At 42.4% G+C, this 16364-nt stretch overlaps 1 protein-coding gene and 1 long non-coding RNA gene across 2 annotated transcripts; one reads left to right on the forward strand and one right to left on the reverse strand.

Moving 5' to 3' along the window:
- Window positions 1-874: 874 nt before the first annotated feature.
- On the forward strand, window positions 875-10469 carry LOC134203219 (uncharacterized). Its single transcript, XR_009977535.1, has 3 exons — window positions 875-1056; window positions 1122-1767; window positions 10048-10469. It is a non-coding gene; the product is annotated as an uncharacterized LOC134203219 (long non-coding RNA).
- A 3184-nt stretch (window positions 10470-13653) lies between these two features.
- On the reverse strand, window positions 13654-15762 carry LOC134203218 (uncharacterized). The gene is made up of 2 exons (XM_062678100.1): window positions 15170-15762; window positions 13654-15076 (listed from the first exon to the last, which is right to left on the reverse strand). Exons 1-2 carry the CDS (start codon window positions 15428-15430, stop codon window positions 14888-14890), a joined length of 450 nt encoding a protein of 149 aa, XP_062534084.1. The 5' UTR covers window positions 15431-15762; the 3' UTR covers window positions 13654-14887.
- Between the last annotated feature and the right edge of the window lie 602 nt (window positions 15763-16364).

The following is a 16364-nucleotide window of genomic DNA, read 5'->3' on the forward strand; positions in this document are numbered from 1 at the left end:
TGGTGTTCAAACACAAAATCGACAAAAATGGTTTATGTACCACTTTCGCTGGCTCCGGCTCATTTGTCGACTCAGAATGGAAATATGTAGTAGGTGTTAATAGTAAAAAATTAACATTAAGTTTTGAAAACAGCTTTATGAATTTGTTCTGCGGTGCAGCCAAAAATTTTAGTGATACACGACCGTACGAGACAGTATGGTTTAAGTCAAAAGTTTCGAAATTCCGCGGAATTCCGTTAAAATTCGTTATAAACTAGTTTTTTTTCAGGCGAAACTTTCGTAATTTTACGAAACGAAACGAAATCAAGAAATCTGATTTCGTCATGCTCAAATTCCGCGAAATTCCGCGGAATTTCGTTTCGAACCAACTGAAACGAAATTTTTCGAAATACCGCATATGCTTATTGTAAGCCGCACAAGTGAAAACTTCAATGGTACATACACAGAATATAATAAAGAATGTTCACGAACATTAATGTAAAAAATGCAAAAAGAAATAAAAATCATGCTTTCACCAGCCATTTGTTCTATACTCCATCGTGCAGGCTTTTGATTCCATTCCATTCTATTGCTACTTTACTAATCAAATAGGTACACCCCATTCGATTTTGGCAACACGTTTGGTATTTTTATGTTGCCAAAATCGAATGTTGCCAAAATCAAATGGTTTTGATTTTTCATGATACTTCACATTTCTTCACTTATTGTAACACTGGACCAGGGGGGAAGACACTCGAATCATTTTCTAAATCATTCAGAAGATTTAAAAAAAATCAAAAGATTTAAAAAGATTCGGCGGGATGAATCTTTTTTTTCAATATTTCTCGCCGTGATGATGTGTTTTTTCAGTGTGGCGAGATCTCGGGCGAGACAAATGGAAGAAACAAAACAAACAACTCTGATAGTTGTTGTTTTCGGTGATGCTGTCGAGTCGTGCGGTCGTGCTGCAGCCCCGAGGATCCCGTAGGATGCCAAGGGCATTCTCGATTCTTCTGGAGGTGTTCCCACAGATCCGGTGTTCTCAAGAATCAGGAATGTCCCTTCGTGGGTGATAAGGTAAGATAACCTAGAAAATTTTATAACAGTTTTCACCTAATTTCGATCATTTTTTTTTCTTTCAGGTTCGGTTTGAATGATCTTCCACAAGGTATTTATTATATATTTATGTGAGCTTCAGGTGGATGCCGTCGCAAGAAATGCACCCCACGTACTTCGAATGATTTGTTCGTGGATTATAAATTTTTCCTGCAGAGCCTGCTCGTCGGCAGATTGATCCAATGGCAACATCTATTCGTCGATCAATCCGGTTTCCCTGATGTCACCCTGAGACGAGACCTGCAAAGACGCTGCTTCTTTTCTCTTGTTTTGACACTTGTTCTTCTTTTCATCACAGTTGACCATCGAGTTTCAACTGTTTACTCGACTGTTTCACCTAAGCCCCAGGTGGACCCTTCTGAGCACAATAAAAGTGTATCCAATTAACGAAATAGTTAATTCATTTTCATAAGGATTTTTATACCGGGAACAAAACACAGGTTTATTACTGATTATTAACAAGCTAAACGGAAGGTTTGGAATACTCGTTAAAGTAAAAAAGTCTTGGTAAAACAAAAATGATGTGGAATATTTTATTTGGGATACCAATACTTTCACTCAAAAAGCTGCTGGTTGCACCTGACAGTTCGTGACAGCAGTTGACTGGCAGCAGCTGAAGTTACATTTTTTCCTCTTTGCAGGTCTCGTCTCAGATGTCACCGGTTGAACAAGGTTTGTAACGCTTTGGCTCTGCTCTTGTCTTGCGTCCCATCAGGACATGCTGCCCGTTTTCCGGGTGGCACATATTACATTGTTCATATAAGTTATCGATTCCTTTTCTATACACCACGTCCACAAGACGCTTCGTGGGGGAAAAGCTTATCTAATTAAATTACATCATGTAGTGCATATCCTCCTGTAACTAGAATATCTTTTTATTCATGATTGTGATGCATATTCTTCTCATAATTCCCGGTAAGATTCCATTGAATGATATCACAAATTATGGTGGTTGTCGAATGAGAAAGAAATGTGCAATGGGTACTTGGCCAAGTTTTCCCTGGTGGTGTTAAAATTATATAAATAAATAATGCATTATTCCATTTTATTCATGATCTTTACATGTATCACGAAAAGTGATCAGCACTCGTAATATTACTCGCGACTTAGTTTTGAAGCATGATCGAACGTAACCTGGAAATGTGCCTTGAACAACAAGTTAGAGGCGGACAACCACGAAACGAGGAACCGCGTTAAAATGAAGATAGAACCCAAAATAGATTTCCCGTTAAAGCCGAAGGAAGGAGTAGCTTGGTGACCGAATAGACACAACGTCGGGCTATCAGATTGGCCACTGCCCTGGGATGCGCTGAGTATAACAAGGAGCAACGTGTATAGTCTTATAAGACGCTTCCATTTGAATGTCTTACATTGACTTCGCTAGGAGTGATAGGAGACCCTCCAGAGTTTCGAACTGCATCACTCAGTGGGTTCGAATATAATCTTTTAGGAATAGGTACCTAAGGCCATCTTTTACGGATTTTTATAGAATAGAATCCCTAATAGATTCCCAAATAAATATCGTTCTGAAATTCTTTATAACATTCTTTAGGGTTTTCAATAGAATTCTTTGTGGATTCCAATGAAATCCTTCAGAGATTCCGAATAGAGTTTACGAGGTTTCCGAATTAAATTCTTAAGGGATTCCGTTTAGCGATTCCGACTGGATTCTAGTAGCAACTCGCTAGGGATATCGAAAGATTCTTCAAGGATTTCGAATATAACCCTTCACGGAATCCAAACATAATCCTCCAGGTATTCCAAATGTCAAACTAAATTGATTCCAAATACAGTGCTGTGAGAAAACTCAATAAAATCCTTCAGGGATTCCTAAAGGAAATCGGGGCAAAATGTCATTCAAATGACAGGTAACATTGTGGAGAGATTTAATTCTTTAACAATAGATTCTATATTTTTAAGCAATGTACTTTTGGACAAATTTAAAGGGCCACACAAACGTTATGGGATAATCAAAAATTATTAAAGACACCCAATGAAATTCTCCAGAATGGAACCTCCGATGGAATCCTTCAGGGATCCACAATGAATCCCCCAGGAAATCTCCCTGGCAGAGAACCAGAAACCCTCAATGGAGTCCTCCAGATTTCCCAATAAAATCCCCCAGCAACATCCAAAACATCCACAAAGAATCCTCCAGGGATTCCCAATGGAATCCTCCAGGCATTCCCAATGGAATCCTCCAGGCATTCCCAATGGAATCCTCCAGGCATTCCCAATGGAATCCTCCAGGCATTCCCAATGGAATCCTCTAGGAATACCCAATGAATTCCTCCAGGGATTCCCAATGGAATCCTCCGTCATTCCCAATGGAATCCTCCGTCATTCCCAATGGAATCCTCCAGGAATTCTCGCTTAACTTTTCAAAAGGACCTAAGTAACATTTTTTTCATGAATTAATTTGAATAGCGCAATCAACAGAACAGCATGAAAGCTTTTGATTGCAATACTCAAATTAAATCATGAAAAAAATGTTACTCAGGTCCTTTTGAAAAGTTAAGCGAGAATTCCTAATGAATTCCTAAAGGGATTCCCAATGGAATCCTCCAGGGATTCCCAATGGAATCCTCCAAGGATTCCCAATGGAATCCTCCAAGGATTCCCAATGGAATCCTCCAGGGATTCCCAATGGAATCCTCCAGGGATTCCCAATGGAATTCTACAGGGATTCCCAATGGAATTCTACAGGGATTCCCAATGGAATTCTACAGGGATTCCCAATGGAATCCTACAGGGATTCCCAATGGAATCCTACAGGGATTCCCAATGGAATCCTACAGGGATTCCCAATGGAATCCTACAGGGATTCCCAATGGAAACCTCCAGGGATTCCCAATGGAATCCTCCAGGGATTCCCAATGGAATTCAATGGATTCAATGGAATTCTTCAGGAATTCCCAATGGAATCCTCAAGGGATACTAAATGGAATCCTTCAGGGATTCCCAGTGGAATCCTTCAGGGATTCCCTGTAAAATCCTTCAGGAATTCCGTGTGGAATCCATCAGGGATTCCCAGTGGAATCCTTCAGGGATTCCCAATGGAATCCTCCGGGCATTCCCAATGGAATCCTCCAGGGATTCCCAATGGAATCCTCCAGGGATTCCCAATGGAATCCTTCAGGGATTCCCAATGGAATCCTCCAGGGATTCCCAATGGAATCCTTCAGGGATTCCCAATGGAATCCTTCAGGGATTCCCAATGGAATCCTACAGGGATTCCCAATGGAATTCTACAGGGATTCCCAATGAAATCCTACAGAGATTTCCAATGGAATCCTACAGGGATTCCCAATGGAATCCTCCAGGGATTCCCAATGGAATTCAATGGATTCAATGGAATTCTTCAGGAATTCTCAATGGAATCCTCAAGGGATTCTAAATGGAATCCTTCAGGGATTCCCTGTAAAATCCTTCAGGAATTCCGTGTGGAATCCTTCAGGGATTCCCAGTGGAATCCTTCAGGGATTTCCAGTGGAATCCTGCAGGAATTTCCTCTGGAATCCTTCAGGGATTCCCAGTGGAATCCTTCAGGGATTCCCAGTGGAATCCTTCAGGGATTCCCAGTGGAATCCTTCAGGGATTCCCAGTGGAATCCTTCAGGGATTCCCAGTGGAATCCTTCAGGGATTCCCAGTGGAATCCTTCAGGGATTCCCAGTGGAATCCTTCAGGGATTCCCAGTGGAATCCTTCAGGGATTCCCAGTAGAATCCTTCAGAGATTCCCAGTGGAATCCTTCAGGGATTCCCAGTGGAATCCTTCAGGGATTCCCAACGGGATCCCCAATGGAATCTTCCAGTGGTTCTCAATGGAATCCTACAGATTTTCTTAATGGAATCCTTCAGATTCCACATGGCATCCTGCAGGGACTCCCGATGGAATCCTTCTGTGATTCCCAATAAAATCCCTCATCAACCCCAATAGAATCCTCCAGGGATCCTCAATGAAATCTTCCAAAGATTCCCAATGGAATCCACCAGTGATTTCCAGTGGCATGCTCCAGGGGTTCCCAATCTTATCCTCCAGGGACCCCAATAGAATCGTCCAGCGATTCCCAATGGAATCCTCCAGGGATTCCCAATAAAATCCTCAAGGGATTACCAATATAATTCTTCCATGAACCTCAATGGAAATCTCCAGGGAACCTCAATGAAATCCATCAGGGATTCCCAATGGAATCCTCCAGGAATTCCCAATGGAATCCTTAAGGGATTACCAATGTAATTCTCCAGGGATTTCTAATGGAATCCTCTAGGGATTCGCGATAGAATCCTCAGGCATTCACAATGAAATCCTCCAGGGATTTCCGATGGAATCCTCTAGTGATCTTCAATGAAATCTTCCAGTGATTTCCAATTCAATCCTCCAGGGATTCTCAATGGAGTCCTCCAAGGATTTCCAGTGGCATCCTGCAGGGATTGCCGATGGAATCCACCTGGGAATCTCAATTAAATTTCCCATGAACCCCAATGAAATTCCCCATGAAACTCAATTGAATCCTTCAGAAATCCTCAATTAAATCCTTCAGAAATTCCCAACGAAATGCTTCAGGGATTCGCAATGAAATTACCATAAAACCCCATATGATCCTCTAGGAAGCCAAAATGGATTTTTCCAATGATCCCCTATAAAATCCTTCAGAGATTCCTAATGGCATCCTCCAGGGATTCCCAATGGAATCCTCTAGCGATTCGCAATGGAACAAAAGTTTAATGTAGTGGACGCAGCGGTTCATCCCGAACAAAAAAAAATGATAGTTAGGTGAAACCGCCAAATGTTGAACGGCTAATTTTGTCAACTATTGTTAAACTTCCATAAGAAATGCACGTGCGTTTAACAATAGGCGAAGAAATTAACCATTCAACATTAAATCCAAATATAAAAGCTCTCACCGAGTAGGATGAGTATTTTGTATTGTATGGCCGCTACACGCATACTTCATCAGCAATTGCGCTCGGTTGACATTTGTAGAAACAATACATATGAGAGAGTTGGTTTCTAAATATAGATTTTCAGAGCTCGGCTTTGTGCCTGATGTTTGGAATTTGGTTTCATAAGTACCCGCTCTCGGGCAGCAGGGACTATGTCCAAGGGCTTGACGATCCCTCCCCAGGCTATCTGCGAGTTGTGGGGCTTGCCTAGGATGTGGTGGGGTTTGACAGTGGGCCCTGTTAAACCTCTATAAAAAGCTGCATGTATCCGCAAGTAGGCCCCACCAAAGCGACCGTGTGCCGCTCAAAGCGCACAAGCCCAAGTCCTGGTGTTAGGTGGGACGCTAGCTAAACAGCCCTGACACGACGGCCCCCCGACGAGACAGGAGGTTTGCGCAGGCCCAATAAGCCGCCTAGAAAACCAATCATTACGAACAATATAAGAGATAATGCGACTCGATATAATCGGCAAAGACCTAGGCGACGAATACAGGATCACGATTGGAAGCTTGGAACATGGAATTGCAAGTCGCTAGGTTTCGCAGGTTGCGACAGGATGATCTACGATGAATTACATCCCCGCAACTTCGACGTCGTGGCGCTGCAGGAGATTTGCTGGACAGGACAGAAAGTGTGGAAAAGCGGGCATCGAGCGGCTACCTTCTACCAAAGGTGTGGCACCACCAACGAGCTGGGAACCGGCTTCATAGTGCTGGGTAAGATGCGCCAACGCGTGATTGGGTGGCAGCCAATCAACGCAAGGATGTGCAAGCTGATGATTAAAGGCCGTTTCTTCAACTATAGCATCATCAACGTGCACTGCCCACACGAAGGGAGACCCGACGACGAGAAAGAAGCGTTCTACGCACAGCTGGAGCAGACATACGATGGATGCCCACTGCGGGACGTTAAAATCGTCATCGGTGACATGAACGTACAGGTAGGAAGGGAGGAAATGTATAGACCGGTCATCGGACCGGATAGTCTGCACACCGTATCGAATGACAACGGCCAACGATGCATAAACTTCGCAGCCTCCCGCGGAATGGTAGTCCGAAGCACCTTCTTTCCCCGCAAAAATATCCACAAGGCCACATGGAAATCACCTAACCAAGAAACGGAAAATCAAATCGACCACGTTCTAATCGACGGTAAATTCTTCTCCGACATCACGAACGTCCGCACTTACCGCAGTGCGAATATTGAATCCGACCACTACCTCGTTGCAGTATGCCTGCGCTCAAAACTCTCGACGGTGTACAACACGCGTCGAAGTCGGACGCCGCGGCTTAATATCGGGCGGCTACGAGACGGTAGACCAGCCCAAGAATACGCGCAGCAGCTGGAAGTGGCACTCCCAACGGAAGAGCAGCTAGGCGCAGCGTCTCTTGAAGATGGCTGGAGAGATATTCGATCCGCCATTGGTAGCACCGCAACCGCTGCACTTGGCACGGTGCCCCGGATCAGAGAAACGACTGGTATGACGGCGAATGTGAGCAGTTAGTGGAAGAGAAGAATGCAGCATGGGCGAGATTGCTGCAACACCGCACGAGGGCGAACGAGGCACGATATAAACAGGCGCGGAACAGACAAAACTCGATTTTCCGGAGGAAAAAGCGCCAGCAGGAAGATCGAGACCATGAAGAAACGGAGCAACTGTACCGCGCTAATAACACACGAAAGTTCTATGAGAAGTTAAACCGTTCACGTAAGGGCCACGTGCCACAGCCTGATATGTGTAAGGACATAAACGGGAACCTTCTTACGAACGAGCGTGAGGTGTTCCAAAGGTGGCGGCAGCACTACGAAGAACACCTGAATGGCGATGTGGCAGACGAAGATGGCGGTATGGTGATGGACCTGGGAGAACGCGCGCAGGACATAATCTTCCCGGCTCCGGATCTCCAGGAAATTCAGGAGGAGATTGGCCGGTTGAAGAACAACAAAGCCCCTGGGGTTGACCAACTACCAGGAGAGCTATTTAAACACGGTGGTGAGGCACTGGCTAGAGCGCTGCACTGGGTCATTACCAAGATTTGGGAGGAGGAAGTTTTGCCGCAGGAGTGGATGGAAGGTGTCGTGTGTCCCATCTACAAAAGGGCGATAAGCTGGATTGTAGCAACTACCGCGCAATCACATTGCTGAACGCCACCTACAAGGTACTCTCCCAAATTTTATGCCGTCGACTAGCACCAACTGCAAGGGAGTTCGTGGGGCAGTACCAGGCGGGTTTTATGGGTGAACGCTCCACCACGGACCAGGTGTTCGCCATTCGCCAAGTACTGCAGAAATGCCGCGAATACAACGTGCCCACACATCATCTATTCATCGACTTCAAAGCCGCATATGATACAATCGATCGGGACCAGCTATGGCAGCTAATGCACGAACACGGTTTTCCGGATAAACTGATACGGTTGATCAAGGCGACGATGGATCGGGTGATGTGCGTAGTTCGAGTTTCAGGGGCATTCTCGAGTCCCTTCGAAACCCGCAGAGGGTTACGGCAAGGTGATGGTCTTTCGTGTTTGCTATTCAACATCGCTTTGGAAGGGGTAATACGAAGAGCAGGGATTAACACAAGTGGTACAATTTTCAATAAGTCCGTCCAGCTATTTGGTTTCGCCGACGACATAGATATTAGGGCACGTAACTTTGAGAAGATGAAGGAAGCCTACATCAGACTGAAGAGGGAAGCTAAGCGGATCGGACTAGTCATCAACACGTCGAAAAAGAAGTACATGATAGGAAGAGGTTCAAGAGAAGACAATGTGAGCCACCCACCGCGAGTTTGCATCGGTGGTGACGAAATCGAAGTGGTAGAAGAATTTGTGTACTTGGGCTCACTGGTGACTGCCGAAAATGACACCAGCAGAGAAATTCGGAGACGCATAGTGGCTGGAAATCGTACGTACTTTGGACTCCGCAAGACGCTCCGATCGAATAGAGTTCGCCGCCGTACCAAACTGACAATCTACAAAACGCTCATTAGACCGGTAGTCCTCTACGGACACGAGACCTGGACGATGCTCGTGGAGGACCAACGCGCACTTGGAGTTTTCGAAAGGAAAGTGCTGCGTACCATCTATGGTGGGGTGCAGATGGCGGACGGTACGTGGAGGAGGCGAATGAACCACGAATTGCATCAGCTGTTGGGAGAACCATCCATCGTTCACACCGCGAAAATCGGACGACTGCGATGGGCCGGGCACGTAGCCAGAATGTCGGACAGTTACCCGGTGAAAATGGTTCTCGACAACGATCCGACGGGCACAAGAAGGCGAGGTGCGCAGCGGGCAAAGTGGATCGATCAGGTGGAAGATGACTTGCGGACCCTCCGTAGACTGCGTGGTTGGCGACGTGTAGCCATGGACCGAGCCGAATGGAGGAGACTCTTATATACCGCACAGGCCACTTCGGCCTTAGTCTGAATAAATAATAATAAAGTACCCGCTAAGCTACGCAGGACGAGGGAGGGTCGTGGGATCAAACTCCACCGAAGGAAGTGGTTACCCTCCAATGCATTTTTCAAACTAAATCTTTCACATGTTGTGCATAAACAAATTAATGTTAATGACATTTTACAACGCTTATTTGAAACACATAGTTCGTATATGTTTGCTTTTGAATGCAGGGTGCGTATAATGGGGGGGGGGATGATCTGACTTGCCAATATCCCCAAGACAGCCATCTTGGATTTTTGTATGGAATTTATGCTGGTTTGTTTACTTTTTGCACTGAAAATATGCTTTCCCCCTCCCCTCGCTGGTTATTCCCATCTACTAACGAGGTCGTTCAACCTTTACATATAAACGGGCCTTGTCTGAATGTTTCATCTTCTTTTTTCCGTCATTACGTAATGTACATCTGTTAAGACATCGCACCTAGGCCCAGGCCCGGGACTACGTTGATAATAGCAAAATAACTACAAATTATCTTCAATGAATCATCTTAAATACATATCATTGATCCTCATCAGCATTATTTCTTTTTTTTTCGTTTTCAGCAACATTAATCCGCAAAAACCGGAACCGATTTTAACGTTCCGGCCTACTCCTACGAGAACGTGTCCTCCAATGCAAAGCACAGCACTAGTCACGGTCAGATTGCAGGATTATCGAATCTCCAGCCGCAGCAGCAGCGCTGCCCACTTCTTTCTCAATGAGTTGTCGATGGTCGCAATCCTTGAAGACTGGCGAATCTACTCAAATTCCAAGAGTAGCAAAAGGATCTAGATTGGCTCGCCACCTATTGGAGATCATCACGATAATCCATTCTGTAGACGGGATCTAAAGACAATTTAACAATAAAAACCCAAGGAACAACAATTTTCAAAGTCGATATGTATTCATCAATAAACTATACTTTATTTTAACTTTTTTTTAATAGAACTAGATGAAATAAAGTTGTTTCATTCTAACCTACAAACGATATTTTTCATTCTAACTAATTCATTATTTACATTATTTGTACTCGTGAGCTACGTGGCGATATGATGCGGTTAGCGATATCAGTCGTCTAAGCGCAAGTATTGTAAAGTGTGGGTTTGATTCCCGTCCTAGTAAAAAAATCACGAATTAGTGATGCAGGGAAATATATGAAACCGAGCTGTCTACTCCGGCGATCAGCCAACTCATATTTCCAATTCTGCTATGGTCGTTTTTAATATAGAATTTCAGAAATATAGACAATTTCAATATAGAATTTTAAAATCACTGAAGAGTATGCCGAAAGAATTCCTGGAGGAATTTACGAAGGCATCCCATATGTTTACCACTAATCCATACACTTTTCTCCACAGATAGCCCGGTGATCAACACAACATGAGTGAAACTCATGATTGAACATCTATGAACCGTTGTGCCTATCTAACAAAACGTTTTACCACTTTCAAAAAAAATCCTGGAAAAATTACCTAAGCAATTTCTGGAGAAATCTCGGATTTATTCGGGAAATTAATTGGGGATTGCTTCGTAAATTCTCTTCCGTGACCATAGGAGTTATAAGCGTAATTTTCTAAATCATTCCTGGAGGAATTTCCAGGAATTCTATTTGAGCCCACGAAAGAGTTCTTGGAAGAATTCCCAAATGGATTCTTCAGGGAATTTTTGAAGGAGAACCTAGAAGGATTAAAAAAAAATCTAGAGGAATTTGTGAAGGAATTTTGCTAAAGGAACTTTTGAAAGAATTTTTGAAGGAATTCCTAATGGATTTCCCAAAGGAATTTCTAAAGGTATTCTCGAACGAATTCCTGAAGAATTTTCGAAGAATTCCTCAAAAGGATTCCAAAATAATTTTCATAATATATTTCTGAATAGATTCTCGAAGAAATTTTGAAACGAATTTCTATGGAAATTCTGAAGAAATTTCTGAAGGAATTCCTTAAAGGATTTCCGAAGGTTCAAAGCGGTTCAAAGAAATTTCTGGAAGAGATGCTAAACGAAGTTCTTTAGGAATGTCCGAAGAAGTTAACGGAGGAATTTCCAAAGAAATACCTGGAACAATTTACTTTAGGGATTCCAGAAATAGTTTTCGAAGAAATTCCTGAAAGAATTTATTGAAATTTCCAAAGGAATTCGTAAAGAAATTCCCGAAGTAATCTTTAAAGGATTTTTCGTAGGAATATCCGGAACTTCAATAAGCTGTTTGTTGTAAATCATCTTGTAGTGCATCTTTGGTTTCATCACCAATATCGGTTAGACACTAATAGTACCGGTACGTTGACTTGACTGCTAGGATCCAAGCAAACTAGATGTTGGTTACGAGAACAGGAGCGAAATTAACAATCTTATACTTTTGACATTTTTAAGGGAACTGGCAGGAGTTTTCAAAGGAATTTCTATCAACACTTCCGAAAAAATTGCTAAAGCAATTTCTGTTAAGACTTGTATGGAAATTTACAAAGGAATCCCCAAATGATTTTCTAAAGAAATTTCCTTAAGAGTTCTGAAGGAATTCCCGAAGAAATTCAGAAGTTTTCTAAATTCCAGTGGAATTCCTTAGAAAATTTTCGAAAGAATTCTCGAAGAAATTTCCAAAGAAATTTCTATAGAAATTCTTCAAGAATTTTTAAAAACCTTCTGAAGAAATCTCCAAACTATTTTACGAAGGTATTTCCGAGAGATGTTCGCAAGAAGTTTTCAAAGAAGGAATTTCCAAAAAAATAACATAGGAATCTCTGAAGAAATTTTTCAAGGAATTTTCGGAACTATTCCTTGAAGTTTTCTAAAGTTTTTGTAAAGGAATTTTCGAATGAAATCCTGGAGGAAGTTCCGAAGTAATTCCTGAGGTAAATTCCGAAGCAATTCTTAAAATCCTTTTTGAGGGAATTTTTGAATTCATTTTCGGAGGATTTTCCAAAGGAATTCCAGATGAGTTTTCGAAGGAATACCTGGAAGAATTTGCGATGGTATTTCTAAAGAAATTTTTGATGACAGGCTACTGCAACTTCTGGATGAACTTGCGATGGAATTCCTGGAGGTATTTATTAAAGAATATATGGAAGGAAATTCCCATAGAATTCCCGAAATTAGAAATAAAAACATTTAGAATAATTCGTAGAGGCTTTTCCTATTAAACTAAACAATTTCAAGACGATTAAATACAATTAAAATAAGTGTTGACCTTAATCTTATATATAAAAGTCATACAGTAATAAAAAAAATTAAAAATTCAATTAATATTTCGTTATAGGTAGGTATTTGAATCTGCCTGAAATCGTTTTAACTAATTAATCGCTCAACTTGTTGACCCCTCCATTATATTATAGTTCTTATTGCTGTCGCCAAATTATAATCGATTACGCCAAAATTGCCGGTGTCTCACCATTTCAGGACTCTGGTAAAAACGACGATGGAACTCGTTTGAAATCCAGTTAGGCGGTGGCCTTTTCTTTTAAAAAGCGTTTTTCGCAATATTTATTTGTATGAATTGATTATGAATCTGCAAAAATCTATATGTGACACGTTTATTTTTACCTGGAAATTTATGAAAAGTACCTGGAACAATCAGGGAATTTTGTTTTTACAGATGAGTAGACACCCTGATGGAGTTTGAGCACTCCTGTAGATCGTTGCTCGACTGGAAAGAAGTACACATGTTTGGTGGTGCACGTAGGTGACTTGGTGATTTAAGAATCACAAATCAATTACCGGAAATTTTCTGGGATTCCCGAAGCTACTTGAAATTCAGTCACACTAAACAGCGGCTCCTGCCAAAAACTGTCGTCGAAAACCGGTGGGAATATCGTTCTGAACGTTAGATATACCGATTAAACTGATTGGCTAATGTTTGAATTTCGTTATATGGCATGGGTTCTACCAAATCGGTTCTAATCTACCAAATCGGGTTCTACAAAAAATAACCCATTTTTCTGCTTAAGTTTTCGTTTGGCAGATTTAATTGATCATAAATTGTATTGGCGATTTGGCGTTGCAAGAAAAAGAAGAAGCAGAATGTCGCGCATTCAAAAAGTTAGCCAATCGCATATCCTTCAATCCCATAACTGCGGATATCCTACAACAAATGTACTTACGAATTGATATGAAATGATCTTTTTTTCTTTTTACGGACAAAATATCACAAGTCAGTTAAAAAGCCACTTGGTGCGGATTGGCAGAACCCCCACCATATGATGTATTCAATAGGTAATCGTTTATATCGCTTACAAAGTTCTAAATAATTATGTTAACTGTAAAAAAGGGTACATAAGACTCATCACGTTTCTTAATAGACACTGTTTCTTCAAACTAGCTGGTTTTATGTCGAGCGGCGATACTGAGGAATTTACAGTTTCTTTGTGACTTTTCAGTATACGTAACGTAGCGTTTCGTCGTTTGTTTTTTGGCAGGTTAATTCTTTCCTGGTTCTTTCTACATGCTAATTTTATTTTTTTTTCACCACTGTAAGTTTTCGGGTGGGCAATGCAAGACAAACAATAACTTGTGGATTGAAGTGTTTGTAACTCAATTAAACAGAATAAAACAACGAATTAATACAGACATAGCACCTTCACGATCCTGCCGGAGTAAGAAAACAAAAATCTTTTTCTCTGAATTGAATCAATTAAAGCGAGAACGAATGCTCAATACGAACGTAAAGCTGTAACAACGAAGACGGTGCAGGATCCACTCGTTGATTGAGCATACCACCGGCAACATTCATCAGGCTTAGTCGTCCTTCGAAGGAGGTATTGGTTACGTTACCATTGCTGTTGTTGATATTTCCTAGCGATATGCCACAGTTGAAGGTTGCTCGCCTTCGACACTCCTGCGTGTTTGAGGATAATCTGTGTCTCTCCTCCCCACGGACAACTCAGGCATTGCCTTGCGCCATTCGTGCACATGAGGAAACTTGCCTCTGTCTATCGAACACTCTTCGAGCACATTCAACACATCCACGTCCTGCTTGCTTGGTTCCTGCCCCTCAATAAATAATTTGTAACGTTTCTTTGTGCCATCACTGCTACCGCTCCCACTACCACTGCTTCTAAAATCATCCCCACGTTATTCCACATCAAGGAACTGGTCTTCGTCCGCACTCAGCATCGCTTTGTCCTCACCTGAACGTAACAAAGTGGTTAAATCGAATTCGTTTGATTTGTTCGAGAAAAACAAAGGACTCGATGGAGGTGTCTAATAAGTCACGTTTGGGTCATCCAAATTGGAATCGCTCTCTAGTTCGGAATCACTGCAACTAAAATACACGTCTTCTTCCTCGCCGGACTGCTCCCCGAACGCCGTGACGGTTGGATTCCGATACATATCGAAATTCCCCAACTGCGTCCCTATAGCAGTTCGACCCAGACTGGAAACCGTTTACTCAGAGCCGTAGCTGAACTGCTGCTGTTACTGATACCGCTCGATGCTGTACCGCCAACTTCCGTTGCTCGCGCCGTTTGGTTGAGCACTTGGCGTGAACCCCGTTGAACCGGTAGTTGCAACAGTGCACCAGCGGATCTTCACGCCACGGCCGACTGCAACATGCTTCTGTTTCGAGAAACGGGAGACGATTCCTGTCTGGATCGGGTGTGCCCGCTGTAGGGATCGTAAAGCATTATAAAATGAATAAGAAGTATAAATATATATAGAAGAAAAATATAAAAATATTATAGAAGTATAAATAATAACCTGGCTGTTGGCGGCCATAAGTTCGTCCTTCTTGTGGATGTAGAAATCAAGGAAGTTTTGCAAACAAATCAGACTATCGTGCAGACCAGCCGAATTCAACTCTCGACTTTTGTCCAGCAGAACTTTTAGACGATGGATCACACTCCGCGATGTCTCGCTCTGTTTCTCGATGTTGATCACCACTACCTGGGCATAGCGCAAGTGCACCTTGCTGGAATCTATCGACCCGAACGCGGCATCCTTTCGGTAGTTGTCGGCCATGGTGACTTACGAACGCATTCCATTACCGCCTGGTGGAAAAATCCACTGAATTCCAGCATAATGGTGCTGTTGCTGCTTTCGTCCAGGTTCTTGACGTTTTGGCAAACACCTGCAGCGAATTATGCGTAATTAACAGGTACGGATTGCTGATTTTTTAGCGGATGAGTTCCGGTGTTGACGACGTCTGATTGCCTAAACGTTTCCGTTTCCTAAACGTTTTATCTGAAACAAACTTAACCAACCGATCGGACTCCACTGCTGGTCGATCGTCGATGTCCTTTCCGTTGGGAGCTGAGGAATTTCACCGTTTCGGTGGCAGAGTCTGATTTCTTTTTGACAGATGATGCACGAGTACACTGAAACAAATTAGAGCGGGATTGAACAGGCGAGATTTGAAATGATTCAAAAAGATTCAGAAAAATTTACAAAAAAATACAAAAATGAGAAAAAAAAATTAATCAAAAGATTCAAGTGTCTAACCCCCTGCACTGGACACACTGTGACACTTTTTTACGCAGATATTCAAATCTAAGGATTATTCTTGTTCTTATGAACAATTTTTTACGTCCCAAGATAAACAAATTTTTCTACCACTTCAAGTTTTCCACCATCCATTTACCACCACCACTAATGAACCCACGTTGATTGCAATTATGTACTTCGTTCTGCTGGAATTGATCATGAGTCAAAACCTAGCTGTCTCCCTCTCAAAAGGCACAAAAGCCAATTCCACGGCATGGCGATTAATCCCGATAATATCGATATCGTCCGCAAAGCCCAGGAGAATTTTATTCGTTTTCTTTATTTGTTAGGCACTCTGCGTTACTTAAACGCTACTGTGCCGAGATCTACTATGATATTCTGCTGTACAGAATATACACAAAATCTATTTTTAGATTTCCATTACTCATAATTGTGTCGTTGCCAATCCATC

The sequence above is a fragment of the Armigeres subalbatus genome, unplaced genomic scaffold (assembly GCF_024139115.2).
Source record: "Armigeres subalbatus isolate Guangzhou_Male unplaced genomic scaffold, GZ_Asu_2 Contig1699, whole genome shotgun sequence".
NCBI lineage: Eukaryota > Metazoa > Arthropoda > Insecta > Diptera > Culicidae > Armigeres > Armigeres subalbatus.